The 21173-nt window shown below is 50.7% G+C and overlaps 1 protein-coding gene across 4 annotated transcripts in view; it reads right to left on the bottom strand.

Annotated features, from left to right (window-relative positions):
- IGSF9B (immunoglobulin superfamily member 9B) overlaps positions 1-15719 on the bottom strand; it is a 172601-nt gene extending 156882 nt beyond the window's left edge. For 3 of the 4 annotated variants that reach the window (XM_060251217.1, XM_060251220.1, XM_060251219.1), the window contains exon 1: positions 15528-15719. In XM_060251217.1, coding sequence (XP_060107200.1) covers positions 15528-15594 — 67 coding nt within the window. In that variant the 5' untranslated portion in view covers positions 15595-15719. The remainder of the gene's footprint in view (positions 1-15527) is intronic. The other variant, XM_060251218.1, reaches the window with a different exon arrangement.
- Positions 15720-21173: the final 5454 nt, after the last annotated feature.

Here is a 21173-nt window from a genome sequence, read left to right as displayed (position 1 = left end):
CTTAGACAGCGCTATGCTCACCGGTATCATAATGTCCCTGAATAAACTGATGGCGCGGCCTCATTTGGAGTACTGTGCACAACTCTGGTCACCACACCTCAAAAAAAGATATTCTAGCATTGGAAAAAGTCCAAAAGCAGGAAACTAGAATGATTAAAGGGTTGGAACACTTTTCCTATGAAGAAAGGTTAAAGAGCTTCGGGCTCTTTAGCTTGGAGAAATGACAACTGAGAGGTGACATGATAGAGATTTACAAGATTATGCATGGGATAGAGAAGGTAGAAAAAGAAGTACTTTTCTTCCTTTCTCACAATACAAGAATTGTGGGCACCCCATGAAATTGCTGAGCAGTCAGGTTAGAACGCAAAATAGGAAGTACTTCTTCACCCAAAGAGTGATTAGCACATAGAATTCACTGCCACAGGAGATGGTGGTGGCTACAAGCATAGACAGCTTCAAGAGGATATTGGATAAACATATTGTGCAGATATCCATCAGTGGCTATTTGCCACAGCAGGAACTCTGTCTGGGGCAGTGATGCTCTGTATTCTTGGTGCTGGGGGATGCCAAGTGGGAGGGCTTCTAGTGTCCTGGCCCTGCTGGTAGACCTCCTGATGGCACCTGGATTTTTTTGGCCACTGTGTGACACAGAGTGTTGGACTGGATGGGCCATTGGTCTGATCCAACATGGCTTCTCTTATGTTCCCTGCAAAAGATGAGGTTAGCAGTTTCAGGGATCTTCTAGAACCAGCTTAGCTTCTGGAACACTCCGACAGTGGTTTTAAATCCAAGTGCCTTCTAGTAGCTTCAGCCAGCCCTCTAAATGTGCCTTCTATTGAACAAGACAACATCATCACTCATGTCCTCATGACTACTGCAGTACCACATACTGGGGCCCACCATGAAGTATGTCCAGATATTTCAGCTGTTCCAAAACAGCTGCTATTCTTTTCTGCCTGGCATTTAGAAAGGCCTTCTTAATTCTTTTTTATTATAAAAGATTACACCCCATAGTTTTAGGGAATTAGACAGATTCATGGAAGATACATCTATCAGCAGAGACTAGCCCTGAAGACTAAAGGGGAAAACTGTGTTCAGAGGCAGTAAACTTCTGAGTATCAGCGCCAGGAGGCAACATCAGGGGAAGGCCTCAGTCTCTATGCACTGTTGCTAAGCCTACAGAGGAACAGAATGGCCACTGTGTGAGACAGATTTATTGAGTAGAAGGACCATTGGTCTGGCCAGTTTGGTGTAGTGGTTAAGTGTGCAGACTTTATATGGGAGAACTGAGTTTGATTCGCCACTCCTCCACTTGCACATGCTGGAATGGCCTTGGGTCAGCCATAGCTCTCGCAGGCATTGTCTTTGAAAGGGCAGCTGCTGTGAGAGCCCTCTCAGCCCCACCCACCTCACAGAGCGTCTGTTGTGGGGGGAGAAGATATAGGAGATTGTAAGCCGCTCTGAGTCTGATTCAGAGAGGAGGACGTGGTATAAATCTGCAGCTTCTTCTTCCTCCTCCTCTTCTTCTTCAGTTCTTAATAACACTGCTCATATTCTACATGCCAGGTACCTCCAGTTGAGAAGATCTGGAGTTGCAGATGATGGGGGAGAGCCGTTTGCCTCCAGAGGCCATTGCTTGGACTTGGGATGAGGCAGATTCTGCATTCCTTTTTTTAACTTTTGCTCCGTATACTGCTTCCTTTATTACAAACGTTTAAGAAGATCATTGTTTTTAAACTTCGCCATGAACTGCTCCGATACCTTATCAAAGCTATAAAGCAGTCAAAAGCTTGGTAAAACAATAGCTTCCTTTTAAAGTATAGAGTTGGAGAGGGTATGAGAGAGCCGTTGTCATCCGTGGGCTCCGTGGTCATTACTCTTGTTTCAAAGTCATCTCCTGGTCCAGCAGGTTTTGGAAGCAGCACGTATTGGGGCAAGAATGCTTCTATCATTCCCCCCCTTCAACTATTTGGGGAGGAGTCTAATGCCACAAAGTCCACCTTCCAAAGGAGCTCTTTTCTCCAGAGGAACTGATCTCTATTGCCTGGAGATCAGTTGTAATCCCGGGAGACCTCCAGCCACCATCTGGAGGCTGGCAACCCCAAGTGCAGGAAACACCAGCATCTGGCAAGGCTGCCACGTGGCCCCAGGACTATCCTCATCTACAGACCCCGCCCTCTATCGCACATCTACAGACACCCCCCCCCCCCAAACAGACAGGTCAGCTGTCTGTTCTTTCATGAGAGCACACAGAAAGTAAGAAACCACCTTCCTATGAAGACCTTTGCCAGCCAGCCTCCCTCATTTCCCCCCTCCCCACAACTCACAGGGAATTGGGGGGGGGGGGACAGGGGGAGAAGATCTTGGTGATGGGAGGGCAGAATGGGAGGGCTTCTAGTGTCCTGGTCCCACTGATGGACCTCCTGATGGCACCTGGGTTTTTGGCCACTGTGTGACACAGAGTGTCGGACTGGATGGGCCACGGCTTCTCTTATGCTCTTACCCCTCAGTGCTGCTTCTGAAACATGACAGAATGAAGCTGGAGGGCTCTTTCATCCTGCCAGTTACTGGGCTGGTGGGGACAACCTTCGCCTCATGTTCTTGCAAGGCTAACAGAAAATCCCACCCATCATTTCTCATAGCAGAAAGCTGGGAGGGACAAGGAGAAATCCTTGCCCAGTTTCTCGGGGGCTCAAGATACATAAGGCAAAGGGGACTGCGCTAGTGGAGTTGAACACATAAAGCTGCCTTATGCTGAATTGGGCCATCAAGGTCAGTGTTGTCTACTCAGACTGGCAGCCGCTCTCCAGGGTCTCAAGTCGAGGTCTTTCCCATCACCTAACGCCTGATCATTTTCGCTGGTGATGCGGGGATTGAACCAGAGACCTTCTGCCTGCAAAGCGGATGCTCTACCGCTGAGCCATGACCCCTCACCAACCACCCTGCTTCACTCACTGACAAAGTGACCTCCGGAAAGGAGAAGAGGGTCAACCTGACCTCCCTGTGTGATTCTGAAAAGAATTTCAGCAAGCCAGCTTTTCTCAGAACCAAATGGGATCCTAAAAAAAAGAAAACAATTCAGGGATGTCAAACACACAGTTTAGGGGCCAAATCAGGCCCCTGGAGGGTTACTATGAGGTCCCCAAGCAACTGGCTGTCATCTGTTTCCTTCTCCCTCTCTCTTGCTTCCTTCTGCGAAATAGCTTGCTTTGCAAGGCTTGCTCAATTGCACAGGAACTACCTCTATTTTCTCCACTGGCTGAGGCTCCTCCCTCGGGGAGAAATAGCTTGCTTTGCCAGGCTCATAAGAACATAAGAGAAGCCATGTTGGATCAGGCCAATGGCCCATCCAGTCCAACACTCTGTGTCACACAGTGGCAAAAAAAATTATATATATATATATATATACACACACACACACACACTGTGGCTAATAGCCACTGATGGACCTCTGCTCCATATTTTTATCTAAACCCCTCTTGAAGGTGGCTATGCTTGTGGCCACCACCACCTCCTGTGGCAGTGAATTCCACATGTTAATTACCCTTTGGGTGAAGAAGTACTTCCTTTTATCCGTTTTAACCTGTCTGCTCAGCAATTTCATCGAATGCCCACGAGTTCTTGTATTGTGAGAAAGGGAGAAAAGTACTTATTTCTCTACTTTCTCCATCCCATACATTATCTTGTAAACCTCTATCATGTCACCCCGCAGTCGACGTTTCTCCAAGGCTCTCTCAATTGCACAGCACAGCTACTGAGCCAAGCCTCTCCTCCTTCTATTGGCTGAGGCTCCTCCACCCCAGTCCCCTGGGAAAGTAAGGAAAGAGCCAGAGCTTCCTTTGCGCAGTTTCCTGGATCCCATGGGAGAAATACAAAGAAAGCACCTTTAAAACCAATGAGCGCTAATGTTTTAAGCATGTTTTAAGTTTTTTAAAATATATATATTTGGGTTTGTCTCTGTTTTTTTATAAAATTTATCTCTCTGCTACCTAGTCTTAAATAGGTACACACATGGCCCAGCCTGGCATGGCTCGGCCCAACCAGGTCTCATTTGTGTCAGATCCACCTTTCATAACAAATGAGTTCGACACCCCTGAATTAGATAAACAATTAGGTTATTCCCTCCCCCCCCCCAATCTGTTGGGCATGGAGCAGGGGTCACTGGGGGTCCCTCCTACTCTATGAAATTCATGTGATGACCCATCGTTCCGACAGGTATCAGCCGAGACATCCAGAAAGACCCTCTGCGTCCAGGAACAGTCTACCAGAGGGCCATTGGTGTCCTCCATTTACAAGCTACGTGACAGCGTTTGGCCGATCGCACATAAGACGGACCCTCAACCAGAACCAGCACAGCATTTGGCTTCCTCACTGTTCTCTCCAACACTCGACTCGTTAAAGATTTCAGGTTTTCACGGCTGGTAACATCATTAGGGTTTGTAGAATCTTTCGGGCTCAAGTGCCGTGTTCTACTGGAGAAAGTTTTCCTTCCAGACGTTTCGTTCTCAGCTGCGGAGAACATCCTCAGTGGCGTTGCAGCCGGAGCAGGCGCTCTGACCTTCTTGGCTGCTGTGCAAACGTCTGGAAGGAAAACTTTCTCCAGCAGAACATGGCACTTGAGCCCGAAAGATTCTACAAACCCTAACTTTACTCGTTCTCTGCGGGGAGCACATTCGTTTCCTCGAGTCAAGAGTCATCCAAGGAAAAGCCGCGCCGAAACCTCCCACGCTCGCCGTCTCTCCCCCCTATACACATAACCGGCTCATTCCCTTTACAGAGCATGGCGCTGAGCCCGCACTGCACCCCGCCTACAATCAGGGTATCTGCTGCCCGAGGGCACTCCCCACATGCCCGGCACCTGTGGTGCATGCCTGGGCACGGTGTCAGGCTCTCTGCAGGCAGCCCCGTCTTGGTGACGCTCCCAGAGTACTCTCAGCCGACTCCCACGCACTGTTCTGAGCACGCAGCCATCATTCTTCATTCACTGCCGCTACGTACACCGCAGCCACAGCACACTCACGATACCCACGTGCACACTATGCGCCTCGAGGGAAGCACACGCTCATCGTAACTCACAGCCCACCTCTTTGCCTGCCTGCCTCTTCCAAGGAGCTCCCGCTTCCCTTTCCGACCCAATTTATTCTCTCTCGCATTCTAGTGATGCTGGGAAATGCACCACCCCATTCTCCAGGACTGGGGGTGGGGGGGATTCACACCCCCTTTCCCTTCGAGGAGGAGGCTGCTAGCCTTTCGACAGGACAGTCTCTTCAGCTGCCGAGGAAGGGGGAAGAGAAGGAGCTCCGCATCATGTCCCCACCTTCAGAGCTCCACCTGGCAGAAGGGAGGTGGCACTGGCCCACTCCTGGTGGATCTTGCAGAGGTAGGGTGTTTCCAGCTGGGGCAGGGAAATCTTCTCAGCTTAATTGGGAATTGGGCCCCCAAAAGAGAGAATCGTCATCCAGACATCCCCTCCCAGCACCCCCGGGTATTTGCACCCAGGAAGACGCGAAGCTACCTTCTAGTGAATCAAACCACTGGTCTGTCAAGGCTAGCACTGCCTACTGACCCTGGCAGCAGCTCGCCAGCCTCTCTGGTGCGAGATCTTTCACATCACCTACTATCGGAACGCTTAACCGGCGATGCCATGGATTGAACTTGGGACCTTCTGCAGGCCAAGCAGAGGCTCTGCCACTGAACCCCATCCCTTCCCGAATTAATAAAACACCCAGGGCTTTTTTTGTAGCAGGAATTCCTTTGCATATTAAGCCACACCTCCCTGATGTAGCCAACCCTCCTGGAGCTTACAGCAGGCCCTGCACGAAGAGCCCCGTAAGCTCCTGGAGGACTGGCTACACAAGAAGGGTGTGGCCTAACATGCAAAGAAGTTCCTGCTACAAAAAAAAAGCCCCAAAAATACCTGTCGATCACACTTGTGAAGGGGACGTCTATCCAATCAGGCCACTGGTCCATACTGGCCGGGAGGGCTTTTTTGGTAGGAAAATCCCAGCAGGAATTCATTTGATATTAGGCCACACACCCTGATGTCACCATTGTTTTATGCAGTGCTTTTTGAAGAAAAAGCCAAGTAGAAACTCGTTTGCATATTAGACCACCCCTCCTGACACCAAGCCAGCCGAAACTGCGTTCCTGTACGTTCTTGCTCAAAGAAAGCCCTGATGGTCGGTGTTGTCTATTCGGACTGGCAGCAGCTCTCCAGGGTGTCAAGAGAAGGTCTTTCACATCACCCATTGCCTGGTTCCTTTAAGTGGAGATGCCAGAGATCTGGGGCATTTTGCATGCCAAGCACACTCTGCTGCTGAGCCATGAACCCTCGTACCACAAGCTCTTGAAAAAGAAACACGGGGACTAACAGCAGGAGCAGCTTCTCATTTTGTGCCATGCGCTTCGCTGTTCGATCGACGGGCTCCCCGAGACTGAACAGGCTTTGGCTCACATGACTCCACAGCAGCCGCAATGGCCTGAATAGTCACCGTGCAGGTGCAGAACCTCATTCTGCATTCTGAGCTGTGGGAGAACAGGAGGGTGGAAAGGATGCTTTATTCATAATCCAGCTGCACATTCTAAGCGGGACAAATCTGGGCTTCCAAACCAGGAGCCTGCAAGCTTTACTAGCATCACCCCAAATGAGAGCCAGTTTGGTGTAGTAGTTAAGGGCGCCGACTCCTATCTGAGGAACCGGTTTTGATTCCCCACTCCTCCACTTGCAACTACTGAAATGGCCTTGGGTCAGCCAGAGCTCTCACAGGAGTTGTCCTTGAAAGGGCAGCTGCTGTAAGAGCTCTCTCAGCCCCACCTACCTCACAGGGTGTCTGTTGTGGGGGGGAAGGTAAAGGAGATTGTAAGCCGCTCTGAGATTCAGAGTACAGGGCAGGGTATAAATCCAATATCTCAGGGGGGGCCAACAGTAGCTCTCCAGATGTTTTTTTGCCTACAACTCCCATCAGCCCCAGCCAGCATGGCCAATGGCTGGGGCTGATGGGAGCTGCGGGCAAAAAACATCTGGAGAGCTACCATTGGCCACCCCTGCAATATCTTCTTCTTGGACGGGCCTAGAGTCACTAATAGTCTCCTACTATTACAAATGATCTCAAGACAACCAAAATCAGCTTTGGAGGGTGGACTTTGTGGCATTTATACCCTGCTAAGATCTCTCCTGTCCTCCAACCCTACCTCTCTGGGCAACCCCCCTCCAATATCTTTCTCAACCTAAAGCTGGCAACCATATGGATAGCCCCAGGGGTGGAATTCTAGCAGGAGCTCCTTTGCATATTAAGCCACACACCCCTGATTTAGCCAATCCTCCAAGCGCTTACAAAAATGAGCCCTGTAAGCTCTTGGAGGATTGGCTACATCAAGGGTGTGTGGCCTAATATGCAAAGGAGCTCCTGCTAGAATTCCACCCCTGGACAGCCCACACCCTTCATGGCCACACCAAGAAAGGCATCCTGACCTAGAAGGTCCAAGCTAGCTCAATCTCATAGAATCAAAGAGCTGGAAGGGACCTCCAGGGACATCTAGTCCAACGCCCTGCACAATGCAGGAACTTCACAAATACACCCCCCGCGCACACACACACACACACACACAGCGACCCCTTGCTCCATGCTCCGGGACCGCTAGCCAAACTGGCCTGGAGAAAAAAATGCTACCTGACCCCCAAGTGGAGGTCAGCATTTCTCTGGGTGTGTAAAAAAGGGCCACAAGAACTAAGCACTGATGCAGCCCTTCCTGCCCTCCTCCTCGTGATCTGCTTCAGTTCATAGAATAGCAGAATCTCCTAGAATTTCAGAAGCTAAGGAGGGTCAGTTCTGGTTAGTCTTTGGACAGGAGATCACCAAGGAAGTCCAGAAGCAGGCAATGCCAACCCCCTTTTGAATGTCTCTTGCCTTGAAAACCCCACCAGGGGTCACCGTAAGATGGCTGCTACTTGAGGGCACTTTACACACATGAAAAGGGGGAATAGTAGCACCCTTATTGGGGGACAATGGCCCTCTGAAGCTCTGAAGACCCCAATAATATAGTGGTGCAATGGTCAGAATATCAGACCAGGACCTGGAAGATTCAAATCCCCAGTCAACTGAGAAAGCCAGATGGGTGACCTTGGGCCAGTCACACATACTAAGCAAAACCAACCTCACAGGGCTGTTGTGGTGGGGATAAAATTAAAGAGGGGAGAATGCTGGCACGTCTACTTTGAGGCCCCACCATGGGAAAACCCAGGGTAGAAATACAGCCATTGTTTAGGGATAGCCATGCTTCTTAGATCCACAAGCTAGATGGCCATCTGACAGCAATGAAGATCCTGTGAATTTAGGGGGAGGTGTTTGTGAGTTTCCTGCATTGTGCAGGGGGTTGGGCTAGATGACCCTAGAGGTCCCTTCCAACTCTATGATTCTAAATGCAAACCATCTTAGGGAATCTAGACACAGTGCAAGAGTATGAAACCATCCTCAAGAGGAAGACAGCCCAGCTTCTCCCCTGCTAACGCTTCATTGTCCAGGTCCAGTTGGATGGTTTAAGGCAGGACACTCTTGGAAAGGTACGCAGATATGAGAGCGTTACCGTTGCCAACCTCCAGGAGAGATTCCAGAATTACAACTGGACTCCATCTGGCAGAGATCAGTTCCCCTGGAGAAAATGGCTGCTTTAGAGGGTGGACTCTAGAATCTAGCACAGGGGTGGCCAAACTTGCTCAACATAGGAGCCACATAGATGTTTGAGAGCTGAAAGATATGAATGTCAGATGTTTGAGAGCAAGCAGGCAGGCAGGCAAATAGATGGGGGAGAGGGATGGAGGGGGAGGGGGAAACAAAGCAACTTTAACTTTAAATGCATTCCCCCAAGTCACTGGCTAGCTTGGAAAAGTGATTTAAAGAGACAAATGTTTTATCCAAGCTGCCCCACAGGGCAGTGGGGACTTCAAGAGCCACACAATATGTGTGAGAGAGCCACAGTTTGGCCACCCCTGGTCTAGCGCATTATACTCTGTTGAGCTCCCTCCCCTTCCTAAACCCCTCTCACCAGGCACCTCCCCTCAAACCACTCCAACCCAGAGCCAGCAACCCTGCCTTTCCAGCCTAGCTCCTACAAAACCAGTTACATTGAAGGATCACAAGTGACTAATTTTCAGTCTGCTACGACAGGCAGCTAATATCCTTGTACTGAAAAATGATGTTTTCCCCCATGAATCGCTTGGCAGTCCACAGAACAGTCAGCTGCTTACAGAAGTGGGGTGGACCACTGACGGGCGGGTTAAGGCTCCTAGGGACCCTCTCGGTCTCCCCCTCTGCTCAGGCAGTAACATTTGTTACCCCTCTCAGCCCTCTAAGAAGGTCAGGTTGGAACGTGCTATTATAGCAGGGAGGAGCAAGCTATCATGGTGTGTTTCAGTCCTCGGCAAAGTCGCTGTTTGTTTTAACTAAGCCGCCAGTGGTGAGTGACAGCCGCCAAACAGTCATGCCGTGCTGAGCAGACTTTCATTTGTTGCTGAGGGCTTCAGGAAGGACATAACTCCCCCCCCCCCCTTTTAGGATGCAAGTTGTTTGGCCCAACAGGCAACCACTTCCTCCTTCAGCTCGCTTGCCTTTCCAGATCTTTGCCGCCACCACTTCAGAGGTAGAGGACAGTTTGGGAAAGGGCCTGTGGTAGCACGGAGCCCCTGTTCACACGGGCCCCAAGATGTCTGTGGCATTTGAAGCCTCCAGGTGTTCTCGCTCTCTCTCTCTCACTCACTTTCCCCCTCGCTCTCTCTCGCTGTCCGTCTTTCTCTCGCTCCCCCCCTGCATGCTGTTGCTCTCTCTCTCTTTCTTGCTCACTCTCTCGCTGTTCCCCCCCCCCTTTTAACTCTGCTTCACCACCTCCGCTCAGCAGACCCTGCTCGGAAAGAAAGTACGTTGGGTTCCTAGAGGGTGGCTCCAATGGAGGGGCCCCATAGAGGGAAGGGGGGGGTAAACAGAGGGGCCGTGCCCCTCCCCGTGCCCCTAATGTAGCTACGGGCCTGCGTCCTGCTGTCTCAGCAGTGGAGATTCAGCGCTTCTTGCACTCAGAGCAGAAAGAGAGAGGGGGGGGATTCATTCACCCTCCTGTGACTTCATCACGTAGCTAGATCTGATTGGCTGCCAGGCACCATGACATCTTCAAGATCACTGCAGGAGCCTGATTGGCTGATCGTGCAGAGGATATCAAATTAAAAGCTAATTCAATTTTTTAGAAGTGATGCTGATGCAAGTAGCAGGTCGGTGAGAAAGAGCCACGAAGAGGCAGATACACAAAATACCTGCCAGGATTTAGACAGAAAGGATTTGCTCTCTCCTGAAATGGAAAGTTTTACAGCAAAAAAGAATAAGATCGCTCTGAAATTCAGCTGAGTCACGTCCTTCATTCCCTCTTTCAAAACACTTGAAGGACTAACAGAGATGTGCAGAGTCAGCTCAGCTAGATACCAAATACGGACTAGGAACTTGTGTCTTTTCAAGTAGGGTTGCCAATCCCCAGGTGAAGGCAGGGGATCCCCTGGTTTGGAGGCCCTCCCCCTGCTTCAGGGTCATCAGAAAGTGGGAGGGAAATGTCTGCTGGGCACACCATGATATGGAGACCGATTCCCATAGGGTAGAATGGAGAATTTATCTGTGGATATCTGGGGCTCTGGGGGGGCCTGTTTTTTGAGGTAGAGGAACCAATTTTAAGCATAGCATCCAGTTCTTCTCTCCAAAACATCCTCCAAATTTCAAAAGGATTGGACCAGGGGGTCCAATTCTATGAGCCCCCAAAAGAAGGTGCCCCTATCCTTCATTATTTCCAACGGAGGGAAGGCATTTAAAGTGTTCAGTCCCTTTAAATGTGATGGCCAGAACTCCCTTTGGAATTCAATTATGCTTGTCACAACCTTGCTCCTGGCTCCACCCCCAAAGTTCCCAGATATTTCTTGAATTGGACTTGGCAACCCTATTTTCAAGGCTTGGTTTCCCCCACCCCCCGCATTGTTGAATGGATCGTGGTCTCCTTCCACATCACCCCATTTTTATTTTCTCCATGAAGAAACCTGCCTTCCAAGCTTTCCAAGGAAATATGGTTGGGTGCTGTGGGGGAAAGACTAGAAGGATCACTGGTTTAGCCATGCAAGGTTAGCTTTACATTTTTATAGCCTCTTTGAGCAAAAGTTTAGACAATGACAGATTTTAACAGATCCCTGTCCCAAGGTATAACTCACACTATCACTTCGGATCCATTTTTGTTTTTATTAAACAACCATAGTGAAAAAGACAATAAGGCTAGAGAAAGCTGAAGGCAGCAGGAAAGGAGGGAGAGAAAACATGAGATGGATGAACTCAATCATGGACGTCTCAGCCCTCCGTCTGCAAGACCTGAGCAAGGCTGTTAACCAAAGGACATTTTGGAGGTCATTCATTCATTGGGTTTTTGCAAGTCGGAAGCAATACTCTCTCTAAACGGTGGAGTCTTGTGAGCAAAAACTCAGCTTTGTGAGCTGCTGGCATTAACGTTGTTAGCTGCTGCATAAATCAGCTCGCTCTGGGACCATTTTTCCTGAGCGAAGACAAAAGCGTGTGAGCCAGAGGCTAAAAAACTCTGAGCTAGCTCACATTCACTCAGCTTAGAAGCAACTGGATGGCACTTCACACACACACACATACACAGGAAGCTAAAATATTAAACACAGAGAGAAAAAAGAGGTAGATTAAGATTAGTAGCTTAGGCTTTGCCAAAAACAAGTCATGGTCATTTACTGAACAAGTCCACCAAGGTTAGGACTTTGTATACCACAGCTTCCTTTCAGCCATAAATTTCCCTCTGCGACTTCTTTTCTCAGCGCAGCCTAACTCACAGGGTTGTTGTGAGGACAAGGAGAAAGCAAGACATGTTTCATCTTGACCTCCTTGGGGCAAAGATGAGATTAAAACATGACAGACAGCTTTGGCCCTTTTTACATGCCCAGGGTCCTTGAGGGTTTTTTGCCCTCCTCTGGGAACAGAGTACGGGTCACTGGGGGGGGGGGGGGAAGCAGTTGCGAATTTTCTGCATTATGAAGGGCATTGGACTAGATGGTCCTTGGGGTCCCTTCCACCTCTACGTTTCTATGTTCTAGTTCACAAGACTGGTAGGAATACAAAAGGCTGGGCTTGTATCCACCATACAAATATACTCAGAAAAAAATAATAGTATGTTTATGCCACACCAGTAGCCAAAGATGAAAAATCAGGAGATCAAACTCAGCTCCACAGATGTTTCCCTGTCTGGCTGCTGTGTAATGATTCTTATCCACCACAGCAGACCAGATTGATGCAACTAATTTACACCCCTCTGCTAAATGCTCTGCTCCCATCTTGGAAGCAATGTTCCGTCTAAGCTGCAGAGTCTTGTGAGCAAAAATTCTACTTTGTGTGCTACTGGCATTATTTGCGAGCTACCGGCATTAAATTAGTGAGCTGCTGCATAAATTATTGTGCTCTGGGCTTCACAATAAGCGATTAAGCGATTCACCAGCTTAAACTCAGAGAGGCATGGTGCATTCCGCCACCTCATTCTGCTACACATCCTTCCTGAGCTAACAGAAAAATCTGTGAGCCGGAGGCTAAAAATCTGTGAGCTAGCTCATGCTAACTCAGTTTAGACGGAACACTGCTTGGAAGCCTTGGAAAAATGCAGACTAGTGATGGCTAATGGAGTTTTTTTTAAAAATAGAGGTTTACAAACAGCAAGGAAACAAACTGGGAACCCACACATATAGTTGTGGGCTGGGCAAAATTTGGCAATCCAACCCTGAACCCCCCCCCCCAAAAAAAATTCCCCTATGCTGTTCTGCAGGTTGATTTTTTCTACTGCCCCATTAATTGGCATTCAAACGCACAGACCACTCCATCCTCTTCTGCAGCATATTCAGACTTCTCCTTTTTCAAAAAAACTGACAGCTTTCTGCATCTCTGGGGAGCCTCCTTGAACGCTGATCCGTGGGTGGCTCAGCTGCACAGCTTTCCTTAACCACACGAGGAGCAGCCTGTTTGCTTTGAGTTACAGCCACAGTCAGCCAAGACAGAAAGAAGTTCCTGAACGGGAGAACCCGACAGGCAAAGCCCCACCACGCGCTTCCCAGGCTGCAAATTCCTCAGAAGTCAGCCATTCACTTAGCTGCCCAACACTCACTCCATCTCTACTGACAGCTAAAATAAGAATGTACTAAAGGCAGCCAGGTGGGAATTGGGGCTTTGAGCTCCATCAGACACCATTCCTAAAAAAGAACCTTTAAAAGCCAAAAAGCTTGCTGCAAATTTAAAAAGCTAGCACTTCAAGGAGAAAGTGTGTTTGCTGCAAGCTAGTTATCTGCATGCAAGGCTTTTCCTCTCTCCAAAGACTTGCGATTCACCAGCTTAAACTCAGAGAAGCATGGTGCATTCTGCCACCTCATTCTGCTGCACATGTAGACCAGCCATAGCACAGAGGGAATAACAGCTTCCACAGGAAGACTGGCAGACAAAAGACACACACACACACACACACAAGATTCATAGCAACTGGGGGGAAATGCAATTAAACTAATGGAACGTGAAATTTGTCCCTAGAGCGCCTCCTGGAAATGAGTGCCTGATACTACCACTCAAGCAGAGCCATTTTTTAAAAAAATAAAAATAAAATAATTCCTAAATAGAAGCGACCAAGAAACTTTGGACTCCATTCAACATAAGCTGAAACTAGACATACTATCAACCAGCTCCCTCGGTTATCCGCAACAAGCAAAAACCACTTCAAATGAAATTGCAAAATGGAAGGAGTGGAGGCCTTTCCCCCCGCCCCCCCCCCCCCCCCGGGCACTGATGTCTCATTTCAGAAATGTCAACCAATAACGCGGACTAGTAACTTCAGCAGATGTATTTCAAAGCCTCGTTTACAGCAAGCCCTAGCAAGAGTGCGCCTCCTGCTGGACAGTGGAACAAACAGATCTGCTTCTCTTTCAGCACCACCCAACTCTGGACTCTCTAGGAGAGCCTTATCCGCTTCCCCGCCTGCAGCTCTCTGGATAACTTCTCGAAAAGGAAATCTCATAGTCCCCCAAGAGTACCGCCAGCAGCATTCCACTGTTTTCCACACCAAGAAGAGAACATGCAGCCACCACTTGCAAGCAAATGTTCCATAAACGTCCAGGGTTCGGGGTTGACTGCCCCCTGGGAGGTCATTTAAAAAATGATTAGCATTTTCACAAGACACCAAGGGCATCCCTGGCCTGTTCTCCCTTCCCCATGTACATGCCTCTAAAAACTGTTTTAATTTTGCCAGATGCCGCTCAGAACCAGTTAAGTACTTAACCATCATGCATAAGGAATGTAGAGATGCAGTAAGCAAGGCACATTCCCCCCCCCTCCTGCTCCCACACAGCGAGCGACAAGTAGCAGAACGTGCTCTCTTGGTTCAGTGCTGCCTGAGTGAAAGCAAAATATATATATATATATATATATATATACACATATTTCTCGGGAATTGCACGCCAACTCAATGAAAAATTGCCTCCTGCAGTAACAACCCACACACTCTCGTCTGGAGAAGCCCAGGGAATCCAATCTGGCACTTTGGAAATAGAGTTGGACTCTCTGACGTTCGTCAAGCATCTACGTACTTGCAGAAAGAAAAAGGGGGGGGGGGAGATACTAAAGTAAATATACTCCAACGTGCTACTCCACTAGCGTGGCTCAGATTTCAACAAGCCATGAGAGACTGCTTGGTCCAGATTCATAGCAGAGACTTAAAAAGTAAAAGGTCTCAAGCCCCCATCTCCAGTTCAAAGGGAGGGCGGGTAGTTCCTTAGGGGCAAGGAACAAATCTGGGAGGGTTTTCTGTCTTTTTCTGCACCACTGCTGCAGGACAGGGGAGGGGAGGGGGAAGTGTGTTCTCTCGAAGAGCCGGAGCTCAGCCTGATCACCAAGGAGCAACCCTACAGAAGTCAATGGGACGTTACTCCCAGGTAAACACCCGCATCCCATTGCAAACTTCAGCATCATTTTAAAGAAAAAGTGAGACACTTGACGTGAACAAAATGCACAGTTTCGAGCATCTCTAGCGAGCCACTGGGTTCCTGCCAAGCTGGTCCCTCTTCTCCCTCCCTGCAAGAATCAGACCGGACCCCTTCCCCATTAAAGCAAAGATCATGCCTACCCCATACCAACGTTCAGAAGCGAGTCTTCCTAAGAATTCGCACCTACTTTCAGCATCCTGACCTGGATGCGGCAGGGGAGGTGAGTTAGTTCCTTACAAGCCCCCTCCCCCAAATCCCCTCTCAAGCCCCCCTCCCCCAAATACCCATTTCCATGTGGGGGTTTCCTATTTGCAAGTGTCCTCTGCGCTCTCACCCCCCCCCCCAAAAAAAACCTCCAGCTCCGGGCGTGCAGATCATACACTCCCCCCCCCCCCAAGGAGAAGCATCTTCCCAAAAGCAAGAAATCCAAGATTGGGGGGGGGGGGGAGGCAGCGGCCGGGCTGGCAGCGGCTGCACTTCAACTCACCTTGAGCGGCGGCTCCTCCTCGAGCGCTGATCACACTTGCTATCAAAGTGGCCACATACCAAATCATAGTACTATCGGCCCCCCGCCCAGGCGCCTCATCCTAGCTGCCTGGCGCCCGTCTGCCTGCCGGAGCCCTGCGCATCGCCGAGTCCCCCGGGCTGCTCCGTGCCAACGGCGGGCTCCCTGCCCGCCCCGCTGCGCCGCCGCCGCCGAGCCGCGTCCTCCTCCTTCATGCCCGCAGCAGCCCTCCGCCGGGCTGCCGCTGCCTCCGCCGGCCCGCTGCCGCTGCCTCTGCCGCCAAGCTCGCCATCCCCTGTCTCCCTCCGCCAGCCAGCCAGCCAGGCAGCAGCAGCAGCCCGGCCGCCACCTGCGCTCTGGCTCCTCCTCCTCCCCGGCCGAGCTGCCGCGCGAGAGAGAAGGAGAGAGCGAGCGAGAGGCGCAGCCAAAGTCGCCCCGGCCGCGCAGCCTAGCCTGGGCTATTTAGCGGCTCGGGCGACGCCCCCGCCGGCCGCCGATTGGGCGAGGGGAGGGGAGCCGGCCGCCGATTGGCTCGAGGCGCCGATCGCCGAGCTGGGCGAAGGCGGGGGGGGGGGGAGAGGCGAACCTCTCCCCCCACTTCTCACCAAGGTGGGTTGGAGCGCGCAGTGCACAGAGCCGCAGAATCATGCGCAATGCCAGGGAGAGGGGATTTTTTTTTAAAAACCCCTCTCCTTTGCAACCCCCCCCCCCCTCCCGCTGGTGCTTCCACTCCCCCCTCCTCATTTCCCTGCCCACACTGCATGGCCAGTTCCCCGGCAGGAGGAGAAGGAGGGTGGTCCTGGGGAGGGGGGTGGCCAAGGCTGCAAAGCGCCTTCCCGGGCGGAGCTCTGCGGAAGCTGGCGTGGGGAGGAGCAGGAGGGGCGCGCGCGAGAGGAGCCCCCCGGGCGCCAGCTTGCAGAGCTGGGCTCTCGGCTCAGCCTCTCTGCCCGCACGCCCGGTGACACGGTCCCGGGTGGGCCGAGAGAGCCACGTCAGCCTGCACCCACTCTCTGGCTCGGCTCAGCAAGAGAGAGAGAGAGAGAGAAGTCCGGGGGAGCCCTTTGGAGTTGGAGGGGCGTTCGGGGAAGAAGGGCCGTGAGGGGGGGGGGGGGGTGAGAGGAGGGTGCTGCAGGGAGCTGGCAGCATGCCCGTCACGATGGGTTGGGGGGCGGCGGCAGGCGTGTGGGCCTCTCCGCTCTCGCAAGGGTGGCTGGATCACGCGCAGACAGGTATTCTCCCCGGGAGGGGCGGTGCTGCCCCCTTAGATGCAACACTTTGCCGTTGCATTGGGCCCGGCCGACAGATGGCTCTTGAATAGGAGGGAAAGGGGGGTGCATTGAAAGACGGCCTTTCGATGAGGACTCAGCCCGTTTGCCCTAGAATTGGTTCCGAGGCTGTCTCTTGGTCATGCAACAGGGTGACCGAATTGCTCCCCCCCCCCCGTTGGTTTTGTACAGTGCTGAGGAGGAGCCGAGAAGGGCTCTCCAATGGCAGCAGCTTTGCCCTGCAAGGTACTGCAAGGATTCCCGTATGCAAATGAGGGTGTCATACCTGCAGCTGCGATCTGGTACCTTTTTATGATCCCCGTTTCGGTTGCAGAGCGGCAGAGGCGGCTTTCGCCTCCTGTTGTATCTTTTCAGCAGCCTGTACTTAAAAGTACTGGCCCAGATAACCTGGTGAATCTCAGGGCATCCAGCACGGATCTCCCAGATGCTAGACCAACCTCCTCCCCTCTAAACTGAGTTAGTGTGAGCGAGCTCACAGCCAGTTTGGTGAAGTGGTTAAGTGCGCAGACTCTTATCTGGGAGAACCGGGTTTGATTCCCCTCTCCTCCACTTGCACCTGCTGAGATGGCCTTGGGTCAGCCATAGCTCTGGCAGAGGTTGTCCTTGATAGGGCAGCTGCTGTGAGAGCCCTCTCCAGCCCCATCCACCTCACAGGGTGTCTGTTGCGGGGGAGGAAGGTAAAGAAGATTGTGAGCCGCTCTGAGACTCTTCGGAGTGGAGGGCGGGATATAAATCCAATATCTTCTTCTTCACCTCCAGCTCACCCGGTTTTGTCTTAGCTCAGGAAAAATCATCCCACAGCAAACTGATGGATGCGGTAGCTCACAACTTCCATCCCAGTCGCTCACAAAGTAGAATTTTTGCTCACAAGGACTCTGCAGTGTAGAGGGAGCACTGGTCTTCACCTGTACCCCACACTGAGGCTTCATCCCCATAGCGTGACGCTCCCTCTAGCCCTTGACTGCATCCCTGGGGCAAATTGGAAAGGGTCTTTTGCTAGTGGCCGCAGCTTGAAATGATGGGAAAAGAAGCCCGCAATTTGTGAAGCATAAAGTCAGTGGTGTTAGGGGGCGTCTGGGAAAGCTATACGACATAACTGCATGCACACAAAAGCTTATACCCAGGGGTCGTTCTGTAGAAAAATAAGTGGTGACGCTCATTAGCATCTCATTAACATATACTGCCCACCCCCAGCCAAAAGCAACCCAACGCAAGAAAGGAGAACCCCGGGCCAGCGAAACCTGTTTGGGCTGGCTAGAGATCCAGCCAGCCCAAGCAGATCTCGCTTGCCTGGGGCTCTCCTGGCCTGCCACCACCCCCAGTCAAAAGGCCAGCAAGCCACCTGTTGCTCAAAATCCCATAAGTGGAGAAAGGGTGATGTGGGCTTCTCCAGGGGTTAATGAGGGCTGCTGGGGGCGTGGCACAGCAGCTGGCTGGCTGCTTGCCTGTGCTCCTAATCCAGGGATTGTTATGCAGCTGCATGTACTAGTCCATGGACAAGGTAGGTGGGGTGGAAGAGGGGGAACCCGTGGAAAGGTTCAGGAGCTATGGTCCTGTGAGCTCCTGCTGAATCTGAGGCCTACTTATACCCAGTGTTTCTTGGTCTTAAAGGTGCCACTGGACTGAAACTTTGTTTGACATAATCTTGGGTTTGCTTACTCACAGGTCAATCCCACTGAGCTCACTGGCACCCGCCTCCTAATATGTCTGCGCAAGATGCCATCCAGTTACTAAAATTATGTGCCGCTCCCCACCACCATCACCGCCACCCAGAGATGATGTCTGCTATTAGTACTTGGCAGGTGGATTCCATGCTATTTCTTACAAGTCAGTTCTTATGTGTGAGAAACGCCTGCTGTGTGCATTGGCCCCGAGAGGCATTCTGGAATAATCTTGGCAACTCACCAGGAGAGAATAGAGTATACCGAACAGGTTTCAGAAGTGCTCACCGTATAGTCATTCTAACATTCAGTCTAGATTGCGCAAAGCTTGCAGCAAACTAGGTGCCTCTGAAGCAGTCCCCAGGGTGTTATGGTCTTGGATTTGAAAGTCCCCCCCCCCTTTTTTTTTGAGTATTCAGAACTGTGTTCCAAAAATCTGTGAACTTCCTGCATTGTACAGGGGGTTGGACTAGATGACTCTGGTGGTCCCTTTCAGTTCTATGATTCTAAGCCTTTTCCTCTGCTGGTGGGAGGGGCCACATCGGACTTAATAGGATAGAGGACCTAAAACCTATGTGATCTCATAAGGGCCATGCCCCAGATACCCATTGGGGCCTGCACTTTCCAGCTGACAAGCACCTTATCCTCCTCTGGAACGTCCTCTCTCAGGTCCCCTGGTAACGTTGGCGCTTCTGGGCCTCCCCAAAATTCCAGCTGGCTTCCGTCTGGGCCTTCTCCAGCCGCTTCTGTAGTTGTTCCACAGACTTGGAGGGCTGTAACCAAGGTTCCCTCTAAGCTGCAAAGTCTTGTGAGCAAAAATTCTACTTTGTGAGCTCCTGGCATAAAAGTTGTGAGCTACTGGCGTTAAAAGTTGTGAGCTACAGCATAAATTATTGTGTTCTGAGGTCATCCTTCCTGAGCTAAGACAAAAATGTGTGAGCTGGAGGCTAAAAATCTGTGCGTTATGCTCACGCCAACTCAGCTTAGAGGAAACACTGGCTGTAACTGTGGAGCTGGTGTGGGTGGCACTCTCACCCACAGATCTTCCATCCTTGCCAAGATGTCGACGGCAGGGGTTGGGAAGTCCTGCCAATCCACCCCAATTCCCTGGCCCCTCACTTGCTGTGGACATCAAGGTGGAGCCTGTCCCTGATCCTGAACACAGTTTCAGCACTTCCTGTGCAAATGAGGATCACTGGCCACGTTGCCTCCTTTTCTACATGAGTTTGGTGTCGTGGTTTAATGGGTGGACTCTTCTCTGGGAGAACTGGGTTTGATTCCCCACTCCTCCACTTGCAGCTGCTGGAATGGCCTTAGCTCTCACAGAGCTGTCCTTGAAAGGGCAGCTGCTGTAAGAGCTCTCTCAGCCCCATCTTCCTCACAGGGTGTCTGTTGGGAGGAGGTAAAGGAGATTGTAAGCTGCTCTGAGATTCAGAGTATTGGGTGGGATATAAATCCAATATCATCATCATCTTCTTCGAAAGGTGACTGTTGTGACCTGCAATATATGTGATCTGTTTTGTGCGCTTGATATGCGCAGGGGGAAAAAAATCTGAATTTTCAGAAGGCAAATGCCACTCATAACACATTTTATTCTGTTCCACTTTCTCCCATCTTCCTCTTTGGAACTTAGAACAACACCCATGGCTCTTTTGTTTTATCTCCAGAGCAGCCTTGTGAGGCAGGCCAGGCTGAGACAGAGTGGCCCAGGGTTGCTCAGTAAGCTTCGTGGCTGTGTAGGGGTTGTGAACCCCAAGTCTCTCCAGCGCTCTGACTGCTATACCATGGTGGTTATCAATGGATTCCTCCTCACCTGGTTAAAAGGGCCACATTAACTCAAACAAGCCACGGCTGCTTCTATTTCAGTGTAACAAATGAACAGAGAGGGGAACCTCATGTGACCACTCACTGCCACAGTCTAGGACAGGGGTGTCAAACATGTGGCCCGGGGGCCAGATGAGGCCCCCCAAGCAACTGGCTATCATCTGCTTCCTTCTCTCTCTCTCTCTCTCTCTCTCTTGCTTCCTTCTGCTTAACAGCTTGCTTTGCAAGGCTTGCTCAATAGCACAGGAGCTACAGAACAAAGCTTCTATTTTCTCCATTGACTAAGGCTCCTCGGAGAGGAAGGAGGGAGGGAGAGCTTGCTTTGCCAGGCTCTTTCAATTGCACAGCAGAGCTGCTGAGCCAAGCCTCTCTTCCTTTTATTGGCTGAGCTTCCTCCCCCTCCTGGCCCCCTGAGGAAGGAAGGAAAGAGCCAGAGCTTCCTTTGTCCAGTTCCCTGGATCACATGGGAGATATAAAAAGAAAACACCATTAAGACCAACAAGTGCTAATGTTTTAAGCATGTTTTAAGTTTTTTTTTTTAAAAAAAACTTGTGTTTGTGTTTGTCTGTGTCCTTTATAAAGTTTATATCTCTGCTACCTAATCTTAAATAGGAACACACACGGCCCGGCCTGACATGACCTGGCCAAACAAGGTCTCATTTATGTCAAATCCAGCCCTCATAACAAATATCATATCATATCAATTTTATTTATATCCCGCCCTCCCCGCCGAAGCAGGCTCAGGGCGGCTAACAACACAGATCAATACATTAGTTTTACAAAATATTTAAACAAACTAATTAACACTTTAATTAAAATTCTACTAAAACTCTAAAATCAATAACATTAACATACTT

The sequence above is a fragment of the Heteronotia binoei genome, chromosome 12, assembly GCF_032191835.1.
Source record: "Heteronotia binoei isolate CCM8104 ecotype False Entrance Well chromosome 12, APGP_CSIRO_Hbin_v1, whole genome shotgun sequence".
Taxonomy (NCBI): domain Eukaryota; kingdom Metazoa; phylum Chordata; class Lepidosauria; order Squamata; family Gekkonidae; genus Heteronotia; species Heteronotia binoei.
Note: the sequence above shows the minus strand (reverse complement) of the source record. Positions and strands in the feature narration are given on the sequence as shown.